At 46.1% G+C, this 23,714-nt stretch overlaps 1 protein-coding gene across 3 annotated transcripts in view; it reads left to right on the forward strand.

Moving 5' to 3' along the window:
- Rora (RAR related orphan receptor A) overlaps positions 1-23,714 on the forward strand; it is a 744,161-nt gene that overhangs the window by 708,886 nt on the left and 11,561 nt on the right. For all 3 annotated transcript variants that reach the window (XM_052713323.1, XM_052713341.1, XM_052713333.1), the window contains 6 exons: positions 9,010-9,151; positions 11,602-11,997; positions 18,349-18,470; positions 20,181-20,313; positions 21,107-21,214; positions 22,543-22,653. In XM_052713323.1, coding sequence (XP_052569283.1) covers positions 9,010-9,151; positions 11,602-11,997; positions 18,349-18,470; positions 20,181-20,313; positions 21,107-21,214; positions 22,543-22,653 — 1,012 coding nt within the window. The remainder of the gene's footprint in view (positions 1-9,009; positions 9,152-11,601; positions 11,998-18,348; positions 18,471-20,180; positions 20,314-21,106; positions 21,215-22,542; positions 22,654-23,714) is intronic.

A 23,714-nucleotide genomic window follows, 5' to 3' on the forward strand; every position in this document is an offset into this window, starting at 1 on the left:
AACCAGGTGGAGGTGATCCCACCATGGCTAATCATAAATGATTTTCTTTCTGGCAGTATAATTAGGAGGGAAAAACCACAGTACACATCAAGTAGGTATGTAAGGAGGAGGTGGGTAGTGTATTATATACACACATATAAATCAAAATATATATACACTTACATCATAGTATATTTGCCAAGTAGGATTCATTTATCTGAGACTTGACTTCGTCAGGACTTATAGCTAAGATAGTGTCCTATGTGAAACTTCCTCTTTCAGCCAGTAACAGGGAAATTCACAATCATCTCTGCATATATGCATTCTCATGAAATAACTAGAGTATGTAACAGACACTTTTCTCCCCTCTGAAGAAATTGTCAAAGTATGTTGGAGCTTTTGTATGTGCTTGGCTGGAAAGAAGCTTAACCAATGTTCCCTTCAGGCCCAAATAGCTCTTCATGAATTCTATTTGTTGCTGTTATTTGATTGTAAAAAGTCACTGTGACCCCTGAGCTGGTTCTGTCTAGTTTTCAACATTAATGCTTTCATACTCAATATTTTTATTTTTAATGCTTTAAAATGCCTAGTCCTGGATTAGAGTTCAACCTTTTAAAATGAAAATTAGATTTGGGAAAGGCTGCTGTTACTTCCCCCTTCAACCATCAAAGTTTTCCATTCTGCCACGTGTAAGTGATGAGGTGAATGGAGTACTTCCGGTTCAATCTGCAGCGCCACAAAACCAAATGACCTGTTAAACATGTCTCAGTAGCTACTGTCCTTCCTCCACTCACAAACACGCTGGGTTCAAGGCCGTGTGGTAGGTGGAAATCCTCCCTGCTAGATTTCTGGAAGGTTCTCTTTGGGGGCACTGAGTGCCTTTCCTGGGATTGGATCTGAGAATGTTGGAGCTCAGGTGCTAGCAGATATCTCCATTTACAAATGGGACCCGTGAGGTCAGCTTCACATCAGAGCTCATTGGCACACACAGTTCCATGAGGAGGTGGGTTATATCTATGGAAGAAAGTTTCCCTGAGTAGGGTTGCCTGGCTAGGGGACCTGTACACCAGCTAACTGGTGCACATGAGACTGTCTGAAGAACCTGAGTCTCAAGCCCGTCTGGTGGTGGTGGTGCATGCTTTTAATCCCAGCACTTGGGAGGCAGAGGCAGGTGGATCTCTGAGTTCAAGGCCAGCCTGATCTACACAGCCTCAATCTATGGATGACCTTTCCCCTGAGTAAAACTGACAGTTACCATCTTTCCCCCATTGTCCTGCTGCTCCACTTGCTCCCCACACTCATCCTCACCCTCCTGAACATTCTCAAAAGAAAGCTCCCAGGATAAATAAAAAAATAAAATTGGGGCATAGGGCATCGTTTTACATAAAGGACTCGGCTCGTCCCAGCCCCAGAAATAAAACAAAAGGCAGACATAGAACCCACTTGTAAAGTCTTCTGAAATTCCAAGTCTTAGTTGAATTTCAAAACGCAATGCTTTGGGCAGGCCTAGGAGCACTCCCGATAACTCAGAGTCATGAATAAATCTTGGTTGTCAAAAAGCAAATGTGTAGCCATTCCAAAGCGTCTGCCATTAGAATTCCACAAGGCAGCTGTCAGCTGTTTTCTTGTAATTAAACAGCCAATGAGCAGCTAATTAAGACATATGTGTACACAGAAGTGGAAGTGGGTATGTTAATGAACTGTAGGAATCAATTCATTACGTGAAAATTGTCAAAAGACCAAACATCAGATCAGTATTGCAGCCTGTGCTTCATGGAGAAGCAGCCCCAAGTATGAGGGGACACCCCCACCCCAAGGGTAAGACTCTTGAGTACCTCCCCACCAGACCTACAGTTCATTGTCCCGCCAGCCCACATGCTTGGGCCAAACCATTAATAACCCTGATATTTCAAAGACTTTTATGAGGCAGATCTAGCAGACTAGTTTCGCCAGCTATGTAGAAACCCAGGTTTGGGACCCTGTTTCAACCTGGATTTGATCATTATCAGCGACTTTCACTACAGGTCTGAGAAGCAGCTAGGGGCCTTTTTTTTTTTTTTTTTTTTCCCATCTGTCCTCCATACTTCTGTGACCTGAGGCTGAGGAGATGTCTTCATTGGTGAAGCGCTTGCTATACAAGTTTGATCCCCAGTAACACACACCTGTACTCCTAGGAGAGGCAGATGGGAGAATCCCTGGGGTCAGCCTAGCCTAACTGGTGAGCCCTGGGGCCCAGTGACAAACCCCTACCTGCAAGGGAGGGAGGGAGGGAGGAGGGAAGTAGGGAGGGAAAGAAACACAGCTCCTGAAGGTTAATACCCCAAGGTTGACCTTTGGCACACCCACCACAGAAACAAAAACCTGTGACCTTTGGAATAAGATGCACCTAGAATCAGGAACCCAAATCTGGCACTTCCTGTCATCTGCTTGCTGTGAGGTCTTGAACACATAGCTCCATCTCTCTGAACTTGAAACTTGTCTGTAAAACAGATATGCAAATTGCTGCTTTACATACAGTTAATGAAGTGTCCTGCACAGCACTTAGAAGCATGCTCAGAACATGACTGTTACTGCCCCCACCACCACCACCACCCCATCATGATTCAACAAGTATCGGAATGAATGATTTTGAACCAAGAAGGCAGTCGAGACAGAAGTAACACAACTAGAGAGGTAATTCAGAGTAGGAATATGCCTGGGATGGGCTGGCTCAGAGAAGGTCCCAGAGAAAGGGGGAGGGGCACGTAGATTATGAGTTTCCAGGCTATGGCAGGGACAGAGGTCTTGGGGGAGCTAGGACACAGTAGTTTAGGTTGGTCTATGTGTGGCTTTGGGAAGAGGATTGAGTCTGGGAGACAGATGCCTGGACAGGTGGCCATTACCTAGTTATCAGGAGGGTGAAGAACTGGGGGGCTGATAGGCAGGGAAGACCCCAGCGCTGGGTCTTAGATGAGTGTGTACCCCAGTTTGGATGGAGGAAATAAAGTCTATAGTTTCAACCTGAATTTGGGTTGATAATTTCATCTCCATATATGAATAAGAAAGCGAGAAAACAGACGCATTTTGGAACTTCACATCTTTGTCAGTGAAGATGTGAACAACTTTGCTGAATCATTTAGTAACCTTCAAATTCTGGACGAATACTTCCACCTTTCTCTGCTCTCCCCAATTCCATGGCCACAGTTATGACACACTCTCGCATTCAGTCTGCATTGAGGTCACTTTCTGTATGACCTTTTCAGTTTAGACAGCCACCAATCAACCAAGCTTACCAGTTTCCATGGTGTAAATAGTCCACCATGAGGCTACTGCCAGCTACCCAGGACACAGCCTGGCTAGAGAGTCGGGAAGAAATAACCGGTACTTCAGTATCCCCAGCTGTTGCCAGCCTTCCAATGTACTCGCAGCACACATCCTAATAATCGTTTTTTAGTGGTTAGGTTTAATAACTGGGTTGACTGAATTTCCTGACATTTAGCATTCAGCTCTTGAATCCAGGTATGAGCTTTCTCCCGAACACCCTAGCCCCAGGTCTAACCCAGGAACACTCCCACCCAATGGTCAAATTCAATATATATAACCATATCGTTTTCTGAAAAGTACCAGGGAATAGACACGCCCAAAGAATAGTAAGCAGGTATCATAAGTAAAGCTCAAAAACTGTGCTCTAAGTACAAGGTAACGTGGGGCTGGAGAGATGGTTCAGCAGTTTAGAGCACATACTGCTCTTAGAGAACCAGAGTTCAGTTCCCAGTACTCAGAACCCCTGTAAACTCCAGTTCTAGAGGATCCGATGTCCTCTTCTGGCCTCCAAGACACTACATTCAACCATACCAGGGCCACACATATACATAATTTACTTTTTTACTTTGAGATAATATAATTAAATCATTTCCCCTCCCCTTTCCTCACTCCAGACCACCCCATATACCCTTCCTTATTCTTCCAAACTCATTTCAATTGTTACACACACACACTCATATATATTCCTAAATACAGCCCACTCAGTCTGTATAATGTGACTTGTATGTATGTGTTCCGGGGCCGTCCATTTGGTATTGGATAACCACTGGTGCTCGTCCCCAGGGAAGACTATTTCTCAGGCTCTTGGCGTTCTTTGGTTGCCTATGGTTCTTTGTGGAGAGCTGAAGCCTCTTGGGCTTTCTGCTGCCCATGTTAGCCTGTTTCATTATCATTGTCCCTCAGCTCGTGTTTAGGTAGTCACGTTGGTAGGACGTTATGGGTGTAACTATTTCATATTGCTCAAACTCGTGAGTTTCCGTGAACTGTCTCCCTAAAGGTAAAGGATCTATGGTGCATTGTCAAAACCTGCACGGGTGATTCCATCGTGTCACCTGCTGAGGGCTACAGTGCCTGATAATCTCTCAACTTCCTTCCAGCACAGAAGGCTTACTGGTGTTTATTTTGAAGGGCTGCATGGCAGCACATAGCCACTAGGTGGTGGTAGTGTGCCACAATCCAATGTTGTGGGATCGTTGTATGCTATGTGAAGACATATCGCTGTGATTGGTTTAATAAAGAGCTGAATGGCCAATAGATAGGCAGGAGGTATAGGCGGGACTTCTGGGCAGAGAGCGAGGAAGTTGGAGATGAGTCTAGGTGTGTGAGAGACATGAGGAGACACAGAGGAAGTAGTACATGACAGAACATAGATTAATAGAAATAGGTTAGTTTAAGTAGGTTCTAAAAGCTAAGGCCAAGATTTCATAATAAGTCTGTGTCATTATTTGTGAGCTGGTAGTCCAAAGAAAAATCTGACTACAGTCTAAACATCTCCTACCCGAGGTAGATCATGGTGACTTCACTCAAGCCCACCATGTCTGGAATGAAACCTCTCGGTGTTCTGGCATGCCTTTTGGTACTAGTAAAATTGAACAACGATGTAGTTAATGTCTTTCTTGCCTTCAGTGCTGGCTCTGTGGTACACATTCCCCTCAAAGCTTTGTCACAGGCTGCTCAGCCTCAGGAACTCATGTCTCAGAGGGACCTTCTCTAGGACATCTCCAAGCAGACAGAATCCTGCTTCTCACTCAGAAATGTGATGCTTCTACATTAAAAAATGCGGAATCAAAAAAATTTAAAAAAAAAAAAGAAACAAGGAACCTACTAAGCTTTCTTCTGTTTCCTTCTCACTTCTAATTCTCTCCTATATATTCTTTTGGGTTTTTTTGTTTGTTTGTTTTTTGAGACAGGGTTTCTCTGTGTAGTTTTGGTGCCTGTCCTGGATCTCGCTCTGTAGACCAGGCTGGCCTCGAACTCACAGAGATCCACCTGCCTCAGCCTCCCGAGAGTGCTGGGATTAAAGGTGTGCGCCAACGCTGCCCGGCTCTCTCCTATGTATTCTAAAGCTTTACTTATTTTACTGGTATAACTTCCTCAACATTAAACTGCTTAGAGATCCCCCAAGGAACAATGAAGAGGTCTTTAAAGAAGGCCAGGGCTGAGCAGATGGCTCAGCGAAGCATTTGCCATGTAAACATGAGGCCCTGCGTTCAATGCCATGTTAAAAGCCAGGTGTGATTGCATGCATGCACTTGTAATCCCTGAGGAGAGAAGAGGGATGGGGTGGAGACAGGCAGATATTCAGGGCTGATGGTGAGCCAGCCTGGCCTAATCATGAGTTCTAGGTTCAGTGAGAGACTCAGTTTCAAAAAAACAAACAAAAGTCGAAGGTGGACAGCACCTGATGAGCAGGGTATGCACAGGTAACACACACCGGGGAAGCAAAGGACTCATCTCTCTGAAAACGCAAAGTTCAGTTTGGCTAAGTCATTGCAGCCTCCTCAGACTCTCCCTAGAAAGCTACACCGGACCCCTCCCATAGGGAAGAGGATATTTCTTCTTGAGCACAGGGCTCTGTTGTCTTCGCCCAAGACAATGGCCTCTTCCTGCTTCTCAGCTCTGCCCTGTCACAGCTGCTGAGCAGGCCTGTGCTTGACAGACTCAACTGAAGAGTAAATGTGAGGTGAAGAGGGGGTGTGTGTGAGGGCTTGCTCTCCCAAATCCTTCTCAGCTGCCACATCTGAGCAGACAGCTTGGAAGCCAGTCGTGAGCTCCAGGATTGCTGCCACCAACCCTAGATCCATAGAATACTGCATCAATCACCCTTGTAATCAATCCACGAGCCGATTTACTCAGACGTCCTTAATGAGAGTGACTCTGAGACCTTGCCCGGAGTTTCTTTGCCCTTCACTCTATGAATGAGCCCGAGTGATCGCCATATGGCTGCGGTAGGTAAGGTGAACCAAAGGAGACAGACTACTTCTGGGCAGAGGGAAGGAGACGATGGACTTCAGAGGCCCATTTCTCACGTGACTCCTACCCCACCTCAGCGGCAGTTGTAGACCCTGATTTGATAAGATGCTTGGGCAGTGGCAGCCCTGGGCCAGCTCAAGGAACAAATCTAAAGGGAAATGTTGATTTCAGAGTCAATTTACCAGTGTATACCTTGGCTTTGGACACTCATATAATGGTGGGCCTCGATGAGAATGGCTGGGGTGGGAGGGGGAGGGGTTCTTTGACAAATCGTGGAAGTGGGGAAACAAAAGAGATGAGAGTGTTCTGGAAAGCAGCCTGGAAAATCCCTGACCAGACTTCCTGTCATGCTGGAGGTGGGATTTTGAGCAAGTCACACCATCGAGAGGCTTTAGTACCTTTACCCTTCATACAAATAAATAAAATGAAAGAAATAAAGAGGGGGTGGACAGTGGCTGAGTCTTAGGACGGCGGTAAACACTCAGCTCAGACAGAGACTGAAATGAACACCCCTGCAGGTGACCTCTTGGTATGTTTTTAAATATGTTTTCTTGGCTTTTAAGAAAACTTTTTCTCACTCCTTTTTTACCAAGGACCACACACACACACACAGGACTTTAAATATTTTGACAAGGGACTGCTTTCCAAGACACTGGCCTTGCTACAAACAGATTAAAAGAGCTAAGGTAACGTGCGTCTAACTTACATGACTTGGTCCACACAGACCCCAGTTACCACCCGAGCAGCACATGAGGCCAGGGGCAGTGGATTCCCAGTGCCTTGCACGCCTGTCCACATGTAGAGTAATAATCAGAAAGCAAAGAGAAAAGAAGAAAATTAGAGTCACTCATGGGCCTACTAGCCAAAACCAGCAATTCTTTCCATTTAGGGGCATAATTTTCCTTCATTTTTTTATATCAAATGTGTGATGTTCTCGAACTTGCAAACTGGATTACCTAGGTTTAGTTCTTTAGCCAATTTTATCACCTTTTTATATTAACACTGTTTCTGAAACATGATTTTCAGTGGTACCCAACTCCATTGGGTAAGTCTGTACTAGAACACATCAGTCATGTTAGGCAGCTAGTGCTCTCAAGAGCCTCCTTCTGGATGAATCTTTGTACCATTTCTCTGGTGGTCCTTTAATGTTTATTCCTTAAAAGATTCCTGACTTACAGGACAAGCACATTTTGTTTCTGTTCTTAACAATTCTAATATAGTAGCCAAATTGGCCTCTGGAAAAATCTGTTGGCAGAAGCATATCACTACTATTTTGACATTACCTGGTCCATTCTTCCTTTACTCCCTGACCCGTCAATGTCCCCTTGGGTGGAGTCATCTGTCTTTTGCCCAGCTTACAATGCCATTGAAAGAAAAAAATATATAGATATGCATGCATACACATACACACGCATATGTATGTATAGATATACATGTATACATATATGTGCAGTGCATATGCATACATCTCCAATGCCTCTGGAAGTTAAGAAATATGCTTCTAAGTAGCACGTGTGTTGCATAAGAAATCTACAGCAGATTAGAACACATTTTCAAGAAAGTGATAGTGGAAATACTGTGGGTTGCTGCTAAAAGATCACTAAAGAAAAGCCTGCACATTTCAGTCCCAATACTGAAAATCAGGAAGTTAATAAACACACAGCAAAAACAGCATCCTTGAGGTCAGCAGCTTCCTCATGTCTTTGCACACCCTCTCATTTCCCACACAGCACTCAACACAAATGAGAAAGCCCATGATCACAACGCCGGACCTGTCAAATCCTAAAGGCTTTGATTCTAAACACTGCTGATTCTCAACCACTGAGGATGGAGAATTCCCCGTGCAACTGATTTTAAAGTAGTCAAACCAAGTGTCATCCAACTGTTTCACCAACAGGTTCAGACTTAGGGAGTGAGAGATGCCTAAATGGCCCGAGACTTGAGTGGCAGAGAGAAAACTCCAACACCACAGCACACCCAGACTGCAGCGCGCTGAGTGCAGCCACGTTTTCCTTAATGTTGGGCAGCCTGGAGAAATGTATACTTTACCAAAAAGTGTTTTGGAGGCTGGGGAGATAGAAGACTTCATGGGTTAGAGCATTTGCTGCATAAGGATGAAAACCTAAGTTTGAATCCCCAACACTCACACAAAAAGCCAGGCACAGCCATGGGGACTGTGGGGAACAGAGAATGGAGGATTGCCAGGGCTTGTGACATGACAGTCTATTTCCAGGTACAGAGAGACCCTGTTTCAACAAATAAAGTAGAGAGCGAGAGCAGGACATCTGATGCCCTCCTTTGGCCTCCACAGCACACACGAGCACACTCATGCATACGCGCATGTGCATGCACACACACACACTTGTGTGTACACCTCCATACATGCACCCCAAAAAAAGGTATTTTAGAGATAGGTTAAAGGCAAATCATTTGGTGTCATCCAGTAAGCACAGTTTTTTTTTGTTTTGTTTTGTTTTTTGATCAGCCGGATCATGTGTCTTTTACACAGTCAACTGGGTGGAAGTTAAGGAAGTTTTGCATGTGTAAGGGATAGAGGATTAGACTCTGGGGGTTAATTTTACTCAAGGAAAAAGAAGCGACTTTAATTTCATTAATGGTCTCCTGGACGATTCTGCTCCAAGCTTATCCCTCCATTAAATATTAATTTAATGGTGCCCAGTGCTTAGCCCACGGCCTTTGGCATCCCCACTGGAACGGACACTAACCTGTTCCGTATTTACAACTGAATCACAGGGCTTTTTCAGGAGAAGTCAGCAGAGCAATGCCACCTACTCCTGTCCTCGTCAGAAGAACTGTTTGATCGATCGAACCAGCAGGAACCGCTGCCAGCACTGTCGGCTGCAGAAATGCCTTGCCGTGGGCATGTCTCGAGACGGTGAGCCTCTCAGAGCCGGCGTGGGGCAAATGCGTGGGGCTGGGCAAGCACTCCTGAAACGTGGGCACTGCTCCATCAGGGGAAGCCCTCTCAGTCTTCCCGGGTCCCCCTGGCAGCTTTCTGCAATCCACAGCACTTCCTGCAGTCAGCTGACTAGCTGATGGGGACAGACATACAGAGTAGTGTCTTGTAGTGAGAAAACCTTCAGATTGCCAACATTTCACAAACGACAGGTATGTGTCATCTGAGGGCTTTCAGAAACACGCCTCCTGCAGGAAACCCAAGCCAGGACAAATGAAGTAGACTTAACGCTGGTAAGTCTACGGGCATTTGGCAGGAAACAGTTCTTCTGGTAACTGGGTCAAAGTCAAACATTTGCCGCTTTCAAACATGTGAAAATAGTGCAAAGCGAGGCTCAGTGACAGATGTCCTTTTTCATTAAGAGAAGGCATAAGGACTAGAAATGGGCCAGTGTCCAGTTACAGAGCACCTCAGCATCCTCCCTGAAACTGATCTTAAGTGCACCAAATAACCAACAGCAGGATTCAAGACAGTTACGCATGGACCTGGGCAGGAAATGCAGCAGGTCCGTTTTAAGGGCTTTTCCGAGTACACTAGCTGACTGTCTCCAGAGATCTCCTTGGATGGAGAGTCAGCCTGCCCTTCCCACCATCAGATGTTCTTAGGACCCGGTGGAGCCACCCAGGCTCAAGTTCATTTTCATTCCATATTCTGCAAGTCTACCCACTACTAGAGAGGTCAAGCTTTATGCCACTGGGGACAGGCATCAACTCAGAACCCACACTAAGTCCGTCTTCCTACAGCATTAAACTGACAGTTAGGTATGGCTCTTATCAGCTTGTCAGTTAAAACTGAAAGTTATACATGCATTTCTTTGGGTGCTGGTCATTTTTCCCTCCTCACTAGATACAACTGTCATTTTATTAAGACGAAAGCTAAAGCATAATTACGGAGTCAGAGACGTTTTACCCATGGGGGTGTTCTAAAATATTCGTTGCCCCTCCCCAAATTAAAAACCTTCAGAATGGCTTCTTACATGTAGGTTGTTGTGAGGAAGAAAATGTATTCAGAGGTTTATAAAATTATATGCCTGTTTGGCGTCCAGCCCCACCTGAGCTGGAGAAGCTCCGAGGTTGTTGGTCTTCTCGTCTGTTCCTCTGTGTGAAGGACAGGACATCCTCCCCTGGCGAGAAGAGTCCACCAGCTGGTCAGTGGAGTGGGCTCTCGGCTCCCAATTTCATTTTCATCTCCCCTGCCTTCTGCCCCCATGTCACTGGCAGTGGTGGGATAAATGAGTTCATCCCCCCAGTCAGGAATCAGTTAAACTACTATCACTTAGGAGAGTGAAGTCCCTCCAGCAGAGGCTACATCTGCAGAGTAACTAGGCAGGGAGGAGGAGGGAAAAAAAAGAGGAACCTCCATGGGAGAATTCAACCCAGGAAAACGGTTTCCTGTTGCCTAGATGAGTGTCTCGGGAGCAAACACCTGAGGTAGTGAACTGGGAGCCGCTACAGCCCTGCCGCCTTTCACCTGGAGGACGGGTCCTGAGCACCAGTGCTGCAGCCACAGACCATCCCCGGGGATCTTACAAGGCCTGCCCTCCGCTGTCCTTTTTTACCTGAGGCTAAATGATTGCAAAGGATCACTTCATGGTGGACCCAGTTCAGACCCAGGGCTGTGTGCCTTAACTACTTGGGAGGCAGAGAGAATGACCCCCTTGCACCTGGGAGTTCAGGGCCAGCCTGGGCAACACAGTCAGATGACCCCAACCAACTCCAACAAGAAAATAAAGACAGGCCCATGGCGGCCAGGAGATCTCCTAAGTCAGGCAGATTCAGACATACAATTCTGCATACTCGACAACCTCCCCATAAAGCCCCAGAACTAGCTAGCCGCTCGAGCAGGAAGAACTTCATTCTTGTGTACGGACTAGAACACTTAGTAAAGGATGAGGCTTCTGCCTCAGCATACCCCGGAAGCCTTTACCTCTCTGCCTCTCTGTCCAAACACTGCAAAGTAAGGGGCAGGTCTAGGCCAGGCCATGTGATAGAGAATGAACAAACCCATTAAACTGTACTTCAGAGCCAGGTTTGGTGGAGTATGCCTATAATCCCAACACTTAGGAGGCTGAGGCGGGATGTTCAGCAGTTCAAGGCCAGTCTGGGCTACTTAGTGAGACCCTGTCTCAAAAGGGTGGGGGGGGGGGGAACAAAACATTATATCCTCAGTGAGTCTAAGGGTATAAGACTGCAGCGAAACAAAGAGAAGGTTGCCTGGGATGTATGTTGGAGGCATGTGAGGAAGCCTGTTCTTGCTTTGTGGGTGACCTGCTTTTGTGCTGACCTGCTCTGAGATTTTCTGGAAACCCAAAAGCTTGGGAAAGAATAAGGCTGCCTGGTTCAAGGTACACTTTGCTCTCTCTCTTCCAGCTGTCAAGTTTGGCCGGATGTCCAAGAAGCAGAGAGACAGCCTATATGCTGAGGTGCAGAAGCACCGGATGCAGCAGCAGCAGCGAGACCACCAGCAGCAGCCTGGGGAGGCTGAGCCGCTGACGCCCACCTACAACATCTCAGCCAATGGGCTGACGGAACTGCATGACGACCTGAGCACCTACATGGACGGGCACACCCCCGAGGGCAGCAAGGCCGACTCTGCCGTCAGCAGCTTCTACCTGGACATCCAGCCCTCCCCTGACCAGTCAGGACTGGACATCAATGGGATCAAACCTGAACCCATATGTGACTACACACCAGCATCTGGCTTCTTTCCCTACTGCTCCTTTACCAATGGAGAGACTTCCCCAACTGTATCCATGGCGGAACTAGGTAATGGCGGGTGTGCATGCTGCCTCTGGTTGCTCTGGGCCTGCCCTGTGAAGTAAAAGGGGTACAAGAGACTGTCCTCTGAAGGCTGGGATTTCCCCTCCAGAGGGGAATTTTGCTGCTGATTCAGAGGCCAGCCTTGCTGTGTGATTGTTCCTATGGTGTTTGCAGTAAATGTTTTGCTCAGGCACTAGTCAGGGTGTATGTAAGCAGCCTGTGTCCCACAGCGCAAGGCCACTCAGACGAGTTATTCACTTAGACTCCAGGTATTCCTTTATGCCTAAGGTCACACACATACACAAAGTCCACTAACCTAATCTGAGCCATAGGTATATTTTTGTAATTTTAAAGTTTTTAATTGGTTGCTAAAATTTTTACATTTTTAACTGACACCTAACAACTATGTATAATCATGAAGGACAGTGTGGCATTTCAATACATGTTCACATGGAGTAATCATTGACTAAGGGCATTTAGCAAATCTGTGACTTTGGACACTTAGCATTGATTTGTAGTGAGCATTCAGAACCCTCCTTTCTAGCTTTTTCAAAGGGAAGTCCACATTACCATTCTCGGAGCCGCCCTCCTGTGGGGCAGCACACCACAGTTCGCTCCTCTCATGACCCCAACTGTACCGTGTGTCTGTTAGCCATTCTCTAACACAGTCTCCCTGCTCGACTTGAACACATATAACAAAAATCAGTTTGTCAGCTCTTTTTTTGGAGATTTAATTTTTTTTTCATTACATTGGACCAATATTTGTGAACCCCAGTAACCAACCGGTACCGGTTGGGGAATGACCCATCTGGTGCGCCCCGCAGGTAGCCAAGCTTTGCTGCGCTGGTGTGAACTGTAAGTGCCTGAGGTGACGTAGCTCTGAACTTGCCAAAATGTGTTGAAGAGGACCAATCAGTTTTTTGGTGACCAAACTGATAAGGTTTTATATAGGGCTCACTTTGCCAAAATAACGACCAAACACTCACTTCCTTATTGTTTTCCTCTTGGGAGATGATGACCTAGAAACACTGATAGCCAGACAAATGGAAACTTTCCCTTCGTGTGTGTTATGCTAACACCCTCTGCTATATTTAATCAATTTTTTTAAATACGGTGCTATTATTAGAAGAACTTTGATAAGAGCCTTCGCAGTGGTTGAATGATCTGCCATTGCCAGCGTTTCTACACGGGGTCATTACAGTCCTTTGGGGTATTTCAATTAGCTGCTGCGGAGACCAGCGCGCTCCGAGGGAGACCCGGGGTGGCAAAGAGCCAGCCGCTCTGACTTGAGCACAGACGTCCTCGGTGCACAGCCACAGAGGCCGTGTTCTTTAGATGGTGCCTCCACCTCTGTACCCCATAAAACATCCCTTTTAAGTGAAAATTGATATTTCCAGTTAAAAATCCCCAAATAGAACAACTTGAATGTTCTTTACAGTTTTTACACAAGCATCTCTTTCTGGATCTAAATTTAAATCCTTGGGAGCCGGGGCATTTAAGCCTGCTTTTTAACCACTGTACAGTACTGAAGGTGCACCACTGCTCTTTTGATTAGCAGAGAAACCTCTGAAGTAAAAGTCATGCTGAGCAGAGGTAGGTTTGATTTTTTTTTTTTAATTTTTTTTCCCCAAACTAGAACAAAAAACTTTTTCTTTTCCTTTTTTTTTTTTTTTTTTTTTTTTTTTGGTCATGGAATCTTGGTTGGCTGAGCCTGAAGCAAAACTGTAATGAAAATTAAATTTTCAAAAATGAATAAGGATTTGATTGAAAGCCAACAAAGTTCCCACGCAAAGCAACCTGACTCACCCCAGGCCTGCCGCCGCTCCACCAGAGGGACAGTGAACCTGCCTGTTCGCCTGCCAGATAGTCAGTGTTGAAACAGAGCCAAAGAACTGAGTCAAAGCATTACACCCCCCTCCCCCACCTGGTGCACATGGTATTTTGGCTAAAAGAGCAGAAATACCTGAATGGGGCTAAAAATGGCTGAGCTGGTGCCCTCCAGTCTCTGGACAGACCTATACTGGTCACCTCCCAGTGGATGTGGGAGTCATGGTTATAGCATTTTCCAGGATGAATAGACTAATAGAACCAAACTCAAAACCAAATTAGAATTCTTCCGAGAGGATATTTTCTATCCCACTTGTATGTCAGGGTAGTTCAAGGTGGCTGAACATAGCACATAAGTGGCCGAGGACTGGTTCAACCCTCTTCCGAGCTACCTCATCTGCTGTGAGATTTCCTTCCCAGCCTTACGGCCTGTGGCCCTTTCTAACAAAAGCTCTTGACCTCCTGGTAGGCTAGACTTTGTCATCAGAATTTAAGCCAATCACGCAATAGGAAGAAAGTAGGTTCTACACGAACATGTCCTAAGTCCAATCCCATCTTTTAAGAATTATACCCACGGTATTTTGAGCAGAACAGGTCTTTATCCTTGGCTAGGAAACCCTGCCCGTGGCATTCAATTAGTGCCTGAATCACACATTCCAGATAACCAGCCAAGGTTTGTTTTATAAAAGTGCTCACAGGGTTTGTTACAGTAACTGATAGCACCTTGTTGCAAGAGCTGCCTGAGTAGACACAGTGAGACAAGAAGTCAGCGGCTGTGGGTTGTGGGTCCAGCTTCGCTGTTGGTTGCACAAGCCACTCTGAGCCACACAGCCCACAAGCAGCAACTATCCTTGTGCATTCCCGTATGTATAAAGGTGAGCACGCACTCTGAAGCCAGACGATATCTGCATCAGAGCTCTGCCCCTGAACAGCTGTAACACCTTGGAAAAGTTACTTAACCACTTTGGCTCAGGTGCCTAGCCAAAGAAATGGGGACAGTGCTGTCACCTTCCTTCATCTTCTGAATATATATAGTATATATGTGTGTGTGTGTGTGTGTGTGTGTGTGTGTGTGTGTGTATTCAGAAATATAATATATATTCAGAAAAGATATAAATCCTTTGGGTCTGCACACAGCAAGTGCTATGTAAATTTTAATTATTGATGTCATCTGTAAAAATGAGGTGCATTCAGCCCAGATGGTACCTAAAGTTCTAGCCTACCCAAAGAGTCTGAGAGAAAATCTTATAAGTCAGGACTTCCCATGTGAGGGGTTTAACTGTTATAATACACACAGCACAATTCAAGTTAAAAACGGAGATTTTCTTGCCTTCGAGTTTTGTTTTGAAGTAAGCTCACAACTTTGCATTGGGCCGCATCCACAGCTCTCCACAGCCATGTGCTGCCCAGGGGCAGCGGCTGGAACACCCTGGGGACCCTGACAGTGCTGCCATGGTCAGGGTTGAGGAGGGAAACGGACTCACCTGTGTCACAAAGCAAGAAAAGTCACTCACCTGCTGAGCTTTGCCCAGAAAGTTTGTCTCCTAACTCCTAACAGACCTCACTGTCCCCTACCTTGTCTGAGAGTCATACTGACTTCTTAGATTTTTATGTGATCTGGTTAGACTCTCTTCTGCTGAAAGAGACATTTAGAAATAGTGAGGTGCCTTAAAAACATTAGCCCTGTCAGATCCATTATAAACTGGAATCAGAAACAGTTGGTCAGAATGTAGCTGCTGCCCCCTGCTGGCCCACTGGGTGCACTGCGTTTGTCGTTGTCTCTTCCTATTGGCTGTTGTGAAAGTCCCACCTAGGTCCAGGTGTCCATGAGCCATTTTGCAAACGCTGGGGATCAAACCTAGGGTTGTGAGCATGACAAACAAGCACTCTGCCTCTGAGCTCCATCCCCAGCCCTGGATAAAATTTGAGACAGGGCTTCACTCCGTACCCCTAGAACTCACTATATCCCTTGTGACCGGGAACTCATGGCAGTCTTCCTGTCCCAGCCTCCCAAGTGCTGGGATTGCAGGCATATGGCACCATACATTTGTTAGGATCAACTGAAACTAGATGTTGCCCATCCTTACTAACAGGAAAAGACATAAGGAAGAGCAGAGGTGAGCCCTGTAGGACTCCTGAGCCTCCTTGTTTAAAAAATATGCTAATCTTGGTTTATAGTCTAGACACTGTTCTCCATAGTGAGACCTCTTTATCTGAGCATTAGTTTTCTGCTAACCAACACCCATTCTTTTTATCTTATGAGCTGGCTTCTCAGGTCTGTCCACTTGAAGTGCTTTCTTTTATTTACAATCATGTTTGTTTGTTTGTGTTTGTTTGTTTGAGACAGGGTTTCTCTGTGTAGCTTTGCACCTTTCCTGGAACTCACTCTGTAGCCCAGGCTGGCCTCGATCCACCAGCCTCTGACTCCAGAGTGCTGGGACTAAAGGCGTGCACCACCACCGCCCGGCTCTACATTCCATTTTTTTAAAAAAAAAACTGTTTATCCAGGCTGCTCTGGTACCTGTGTGTTGCCAGACAGGGCTGTTAGGGTTTGTTATGTTTCTGCGTCTCCAAGGAGACTCTGGTTTTGGATTGCATTTAGGTGAACTTGCCGTTCTCACACAAGCATGTCTCCTGTTGTCTGAAGGAAGCTGCAGCATGTTTATAAGCAAGCAGGCTCTGCCGCTGTTGTCCCCTGCCTTGCGTCCTTTGTCACCCTAAGTGGCTTGCCTGCCGTGGACTCAAGATCCTGGGAAAGTGGCTATTTTTCAGTATGATTTGATGTTCATAAACTCCTGTCAATTCTTTCCAATACATTTTTTCAGACAGGGTTTTGCTATGTAGACCTGCTAGCCTAGAACCTTCTATGCACAACAGGCTAGCCCCAAATGCATGGCCGTACTCCTGCCTCCACCCCAAGAATTCAAGTTGCAGACCCGTACTGTCATGTCCAGCTTTTTAAACACTTGAGTCATGCTTCCATTCCCTAACACTGACTACCATCCTGCTTCACGCGCACTCTCTCCGATCTCGATTTTAGCAGCTGCCACCCTGGTCCTTCTGCTCCAGCCTTTCTAGGTCCCAAGATACCAAGCACAAAATTGCCTGTCCCCAGATGCAGTCTTCAGTACCTCAGTTTTCCTGGCAGAGTTCTGCTTGATCCTATTGTTATATCATTTCCCAATTCAATCCTAAACATCCAAGATCCTTCAGAAGATGGGTCCCTAGCTACCCAAGTCTGCTTTAACCCTGTCACACCATCCAATCTGTCTGTCCCTGGCAAATGCCACTGTGTTCTTTCATCCACTGGCCCTTCTCTACAGAACTGATCTCCTTCCCAACACAACTGACCACTCCTGCCAACCCTACCCATCTCTTGGGGTCCAACATGGTATCCCTCCTTCTCTAGGAAGCATTCTGCAATTCTAGTCAACCAACCCTGAACTCTCCCTACACGGATAGTGACTACCTTTTATCTTGCGGTGTGATTCACCTCATGCTTTATTGTCTGATGTCCTGAATTATCTTTTCTGTGTGTCAACACATGTCCAGAGATGATCAATTCTAGGGATATCTTTGGCATATGTTTAATATTACCAAAGCCATGGTACACAGTCTGACAACTATACAGCATCGTATGTGATGCTCCCCTGTTCTAATTGCGATTCATTCCATTCTCATAGCAGCCCCGTGAACAAGTGCTGTAAGGAAAGCAAAGCACAGGGAGGTTAAAGGACCTGCCAAGGCCATACAGCTCAGAAGTAGCAAGCAAATACATGGACCCAGACCGTCTCAGTCCAGGGAGGGTCGCTCTCTTCACCACACTAATACATAGTCTGTTCCTGCCTCAGCAACGCTTGTCCCGATGTCTGCTAGAAAGCCAAAGGTAATGGCCAGCTGTCATGAGAAAGCTGAGGAGATGTTTCAGTCAATAAAGTGATTGCCGTTACAGCATGAAGACCTGAGTTCAATCCCTAAGAACCTATGTTTAAAAAAAGAAAAAGCGGGGCATGATGTAAGCACAGCTGTGGAGAAGGAGAGTGATGGAGGCAGACTCTCGATACATGTACACATGCAAAAATAAAGTTTATACACATACACACACACACACACACACACACACACACACACACACACACACACACACACATATTCACATAATTTCCTGGCTTTTCAAGAGCCACTTTTGTCAGGATATCCTAAAAAGTCAGGAAGAGGCTGTCAATCATTTCCCTAAGGCCATCAGTCTACGTTCATCTCCAGGCACTGGCGGAAAGCCTATGACAAGGCCAAGGTCATCAAGGTCTCTGAATCTAATACGCTCCATGCAGTCACTGTTGGCTTTGCAAAGCCTCTCTTCTCCATCCCCCTGTCCGTATACAGAAGAGTTCCGGCTTGCTTGCTTAGCGCCACTCGGGAAACCAAACCTTGTCAGCACACCGCTTTTCAGGAGTAGCTTTTGAGGGCAAACGACAAGCAGGAGAGTCACTGGTGCCTGTTCACGGTTGCGGCCTCCCGTTTTCTCCCCAGAACACCTTGCGCAGAACATATCCAAATCCCACCTGGAAACCTGCCAGTACTTGCGGGAAGAACTGCAGCAGATAACGTGGCAGACCTTCCTGCAGGAGGAGATCGAGAACTATCAGAACAAGGTAGGGCCGGAGGAGCTTCTCTTCCCGCTCAGGCAACGTTGAGAAGGGGGCTGGAGGGAGGCATTCATTCAAGAGCGCAAACAGACCGAAGGCAGACAAGACTGTCCTGCATCAGATCGCTAATCTCTGCCTAAGGACCTGACTTCCAGAGCTGATCACAGGCTCAAAGCTTTGTTGTCTTCCTCAGATGCTAGTGGGGGAAAGTTCAGCTGGAACAAATTTCATTGTGTTTTGTAAGTCCCTCTGTGCCAGTGGGAGACTAGATCAGGCAGCTTCCAGAAGTCTCCATGAGCTAGGACTTGCCCTGATGCCACGGTAGAAGACTTTGAGAGCTAAGAATTGGTAAAATAATCAGCCCCACGCTGCATGCTTCTAGGTTAACAAGGAGTTGGTTAGAGATTGTGGACAAGAACGGGGCTGGGGACACTGGAGAGATGGTCCAGTGGTTAAGAGCGCTTGCTACTCTTCCAGAGGATCTGAGTTTGATTCCCAAGACCTAGTCAGGAAGCTTGCCTGCAAGAGGGGCGTTGGGGAAGGACCGGACAGACAACAGACAGACAGACACTTAAAAATCTTCCAAAAATAAGAAGAATGAGATTTTGGAAGGTTGGGTGTAACTGTTCAGGACTGAAAATGAGCTTGGCAGGTGGTGACCCTGCTTGCTATCTCTATGACACTGACCAATGGGCCGCAAAAATGGGAGGGTGAGCCAAAGGTAAGGTAATGGCGATTAGCCATTTGCCTTTGGGAAGAACTGTGGTGGCCTTTGCCAGGGGTGGTAGAAAGTCAGGCTGGGAAAGGACCATGGAGATGATGGAGGCATATCCTCCCCGTCACCCTTCCTGGAGAGAAAACCATCATCCCGTGGCTACGGCTGCACAGTGAGAGCATGAGGACCATGTCCTCAGGCGACTCAGCTCCAGGGTTTGGTCCCCATCATCCTGTTGGAAATAACCTTAAACCGCAGGGTGTAGTGGGAGAGCGGATGAGCAAAACAAGAGCTCCAGGACACGGTGATGAGTGGGAGGGTGCGAAGAAGAGCAGCTCACTCAGTCTGCCTCTGAGTACAAAGTCAGCCCATCACCCGAGCCACAAAGGAGAGCCAGCAAGCCTTGTGAAGTGGGGCTTTGGCCTCAGCTCCGCTTATACCTACTGGCTGGGAAGCCTCAAGAGTTTTGGTGTCATTTCTGAATAGTAGACAACTTGTATAAACATATGAAACAAGGGTATCATCAAGCATCTAGCTCAGCAGGTATAGACAAAAAAAAAAATGTATGTGACACTCCTTTCCTTCTCTCCACCCCCTGTAAAGTACGGGTAAACTCCCTAAAATAAATGAACCGATTAAAAAAAAAAAACAAAACAACCTCCACTTACCGTGGAGCCCACAGTTACAGCAGTCATGTATATCACTCTCCTGACTTGTGTCTAGCTGTTGGTCCCCTATGTTCGGAATACCCCTGACTTTCTGCTCCCCCACTTCGCCACCCCCATTCAGTTGCCTTCAGACAGTAAGCTAGGAACCTCAGGAGGCAGAAAGGATATGGAAGCAGGCTTTTATAACCTAAATAACAGAGACTATATTTTTAATCCTATAACCTTTTTTTAACCCATTTCCAAAGAAAGCTTTTCACAAACTAGGGAGCGGGAAGCTAGCTGCACTAGGGTCCCAGCTCGTCGTCGTCTGTTGATATGTTCCCTCCTTCACAGCAGAGAGAGGTGATGTGGCAGCTGTGTGCCATCAAGATTACAGAAGCTATCCAGTATGTGGTGGAGTTTGCCAAACGCATTGACGGGTTTATGGAGCTGTGTCAAAATGATCAAATTGTGCTTCTAAAAGCAGGTATGTGCTCTGCAAGTGAGTCCTGATGTCACTTCCAGCCTGTTTTCACCTGCTTGTTAAGGAAATGCTTGCTAAGGAAGGTGGCGGAGCCGTTTTCCCAGGGATAATAGCTCAGGGTTTGCTTAGCAGAGACTGAACCCTTTTTGTAAAAACATTTTAAAGATGCATTCAGCGGGGCTGGAGAGATGGCTCGGTGTTTAAAAGCACTGGCTGCTTTTGCAGAGGACCCAGGTTCAATTCCCAGCACCCACATGGAGGCTCACCACCATCCATAACTACAGTTCTAGGGAATCCGATGTCTCCTGACCTCCAGACACCAGGCGTGTACATGGTACACACATATACATGCAGGCAAAGCACTCACACATAGCAAGTTATTCATGTATGTGGTGTGTGTGCACATATATTATTAAAAAGATGTTCAAGAAGCATTCCATTTTCCTACTCCCCTGGGAGGGAGGTTACCCTGTGGAATATTTGCACCCCAAATCTTACCATCACCCTTCAGGCCCTAATGCCGAGTTGTTGGTAAGATGTTTATGAGCTCAAAGAGTCATTCCTAGGCTGGACTGTTTTTATGCATAAATGTTTCCCAAGCGACTTTAAAACTCTGCACCGCAATGTGAGTCGGTCCTCATTTCTTCTGCCCCTTGGACAGAGGGCTGGTGTGACTGATAACACATGGCTGCCCTGCACTCTGCCACTGTGCCGTCTCAGGAAGGCTTCTGTTGTTAGCAGCTCAGGAAGGAACTAGGATCAGTGGACTGATGCTAAGCAAGTCTTCCCCATGCAGGCTCTCTAGAGGTGGTGTTTATCAGGATGTGTCGTGCCTTTGACTCTCAGAACAACACCGTGTACTTTGATGGGAAGTATGCTGGCCCCGATGTCTTCAAATCCTTAGGTAAGGAAATCTCACGCTGCTGTCTCTGTAAATGGGGGTCATGTTCAAGGATGCGTCTGGATGGAAGCTCTTGTTGCACAAAATGAAACTGGTTATTTGGAACCCAAATTAAAGGGTGATACACCTATTTTACTCTATGTAGCTATCTGCTATAAAAACAGTCTGCACGCAGCAAGTACCTTTGTCTACATCATATGCAAACTCAAGTTCATTTGTAGGTTAGTCATTGAGTGAGTTATTGTCTGCATCACATGTAAACTCTTTGTAGGTTGGTCACTGAGTGAGTTAGTACATGATCTTTCAGTTCCCCTTCCAGGTTCAAATAAATGAGATTTCCAATGAATAAAGTGTTCAAATAATGGAGAGGATATGACTCATATGGAAAATGAAGCAAAAATGGAAAAGTCCATCATCCTCTCATACTGTAACCATTTATGAAAAGAAAATGTAAACATCAAAAAAGTCCAACAGAACTAAAGAAAACTATGGCATATGCATCATAAAAAGTCCTTTTGAGTTTCTGTAATATAAATCATCAGAATGTTGCCATTAAGGAGAGACAAAGGGAACCCAAGATAACGTTGAATGGCTTATTTTAACCCTGAGTGGCCGGAGGTTTATCTAAGTGCGGCACAGCCCACTGCCACTTACAAATAGTAACCAATGGGCAAACCTGAATAACAGAAACAAAACTCAACTCGTCTTAGGTGAGTTGAATTATTATTTTAGGGGACTTTCACATTGTTTTCAATTTGATGAATAGTTACAACAATCACACCACCACCATGGATCTGAGTATCACAGCCAATAGGGCATTAGATCCTGTTCATTCAAAATGAGGGTTCTGAAGTCAGACAACCTGGAGTTGAATGTGTTGCGACCACGGGTATATTACTTATCTCTGTTAGGTTTCCATTTCCTCAGTCCTAAAATGGGAATGCTAACAGTAACATGCCCCTCACAGGGCTGTTTTGAAACCCGAGGAAACGCTAAGAATGTTGTTCAAGTAGTTATCTGACTAGAAATCACAGGACAAATGTTCTCTCCCTTTACTGTAGGTGATGATGGTGGTGGCGGGGTGGGGGGGTGGTCCTGATATGAAGCTGATGGTGATGGATGATGATGATGATAATGCTTTGTGATGATGGTGGCAATGATAAAGGTGGTACCAGGAGGTTAGTGATGGTGATGTACTTCAAACTACTCAACTAAGAAACACTCTTACTATCCCATCTCATCTCCAACTTCCACATCTCTCTTCACCTTGTTCTGTATTCTTCTCCTAGGGTAACCGCCGACATCCTAAACTTGCTTTATTTTAATCATAGGTTGTGAAGACTTCATTAGCTTTGTGTTTGAATTTGGGAAGAGTTTGTGTTCTATGCACCTGACTGAAGATGAAATCGCATTATTTTCTGCGTTTGTACTGATGTCAGCAGGTAAGAAAATCAAATAGAAATACAGCGGTCTCTGACGTGCGTGTCCAGGTAAAGAACGTTTCCACAAGGCCCAGGATTTCATCTTCCCCAGTATTTGAGGGGCTTTCCAGAGCAGCTGCCACCCTTACTCAGTTTAAAGTTTCTCAGAGAATACCCCCTCTACGCCAACACATACAGCTCTTTTCTAAAGACCTACGGGACCGGGGAGATGGCTCAGGGGGGTCAGGGCACTTGCTACACAAACATGGGGACCTGAGTTCAGATCTCAGCACCCACATTTTAAAAAAAAAATGGTTGGGCACAGTCACACACGAGTAAGAGTGACCTCAGCACTAGGAAGGTGACTGAAGAGTGACGGCATTTGCTAGCTGCCAGACTAGCTCCAAGTTCAGTGAGAAACCCTGTCTCAAATGAATATAGTGGAGGGTGGTAGAATAAGACACCTAATGTCCTCCTCTGGCCTCTACAAATGTGTGTACACATGCATTCCTCTCTCAAACACTCTTGGGGACGGGGACGGACACACACACACACACACACACACACACACACACACACACACCCCTCATGATATGTAGATAACAATTTTAAGAAGTACTCCACATACCAAGACAAAGGATTTCAGAGAACAGGGCTGCTCTTCTTGACGCCAGTCTGTGTAAACACTGCCATTCACAAATCTATCCTGCCTCCAACCTACTTGGAGTTCCTGCAGGTCTGCCTCTTGGGGAACTATCCTCTACTTGGAATTCTCACACAAAGACATTCCTAAATTAACAACCCTTAAGTCATTTGAAATTCTGTTGACAGTTTGTGTTGCCTCGGATTAAAAGGCAATTTTACATTTCCAGGAAGGCCAGCAGGACAGGCGGGATGCTGCCTGCAGAGGAAGTACCTAAAAAGGGCGGGGCACAGTGGGTTCCTGGGCAGTCATTGGCCCTAATGTAGCTGTCCTTCAGAGGAAGAAGAAGAGCACCCGCCCTCCCTCCCAGGACCAGGGGCAGGGGGAGATTTAACAACCTGGCATGCTGTGTCAGAAGTTGTCTTTCCATGCTGCAGAA

Source organism: Peromyscus californicus, unplaced genomic scaffold (assembly GCF_007827085.1).
Source record: "Peromyscus californicus insignis strain IS unplaced genomic scaffold, ASM782708v3 Scaffold_11__1_contigs__length_118956290, whole genome shotgun sequence".
In the NCBI taxonomy this organism is placed as follows: domain Eukaryota; kingdom Metazoa; phylum Chordata; class Mammalia; order Rodentia; family Cricetidae; genus Peromyscus; species Peromyscus californicus.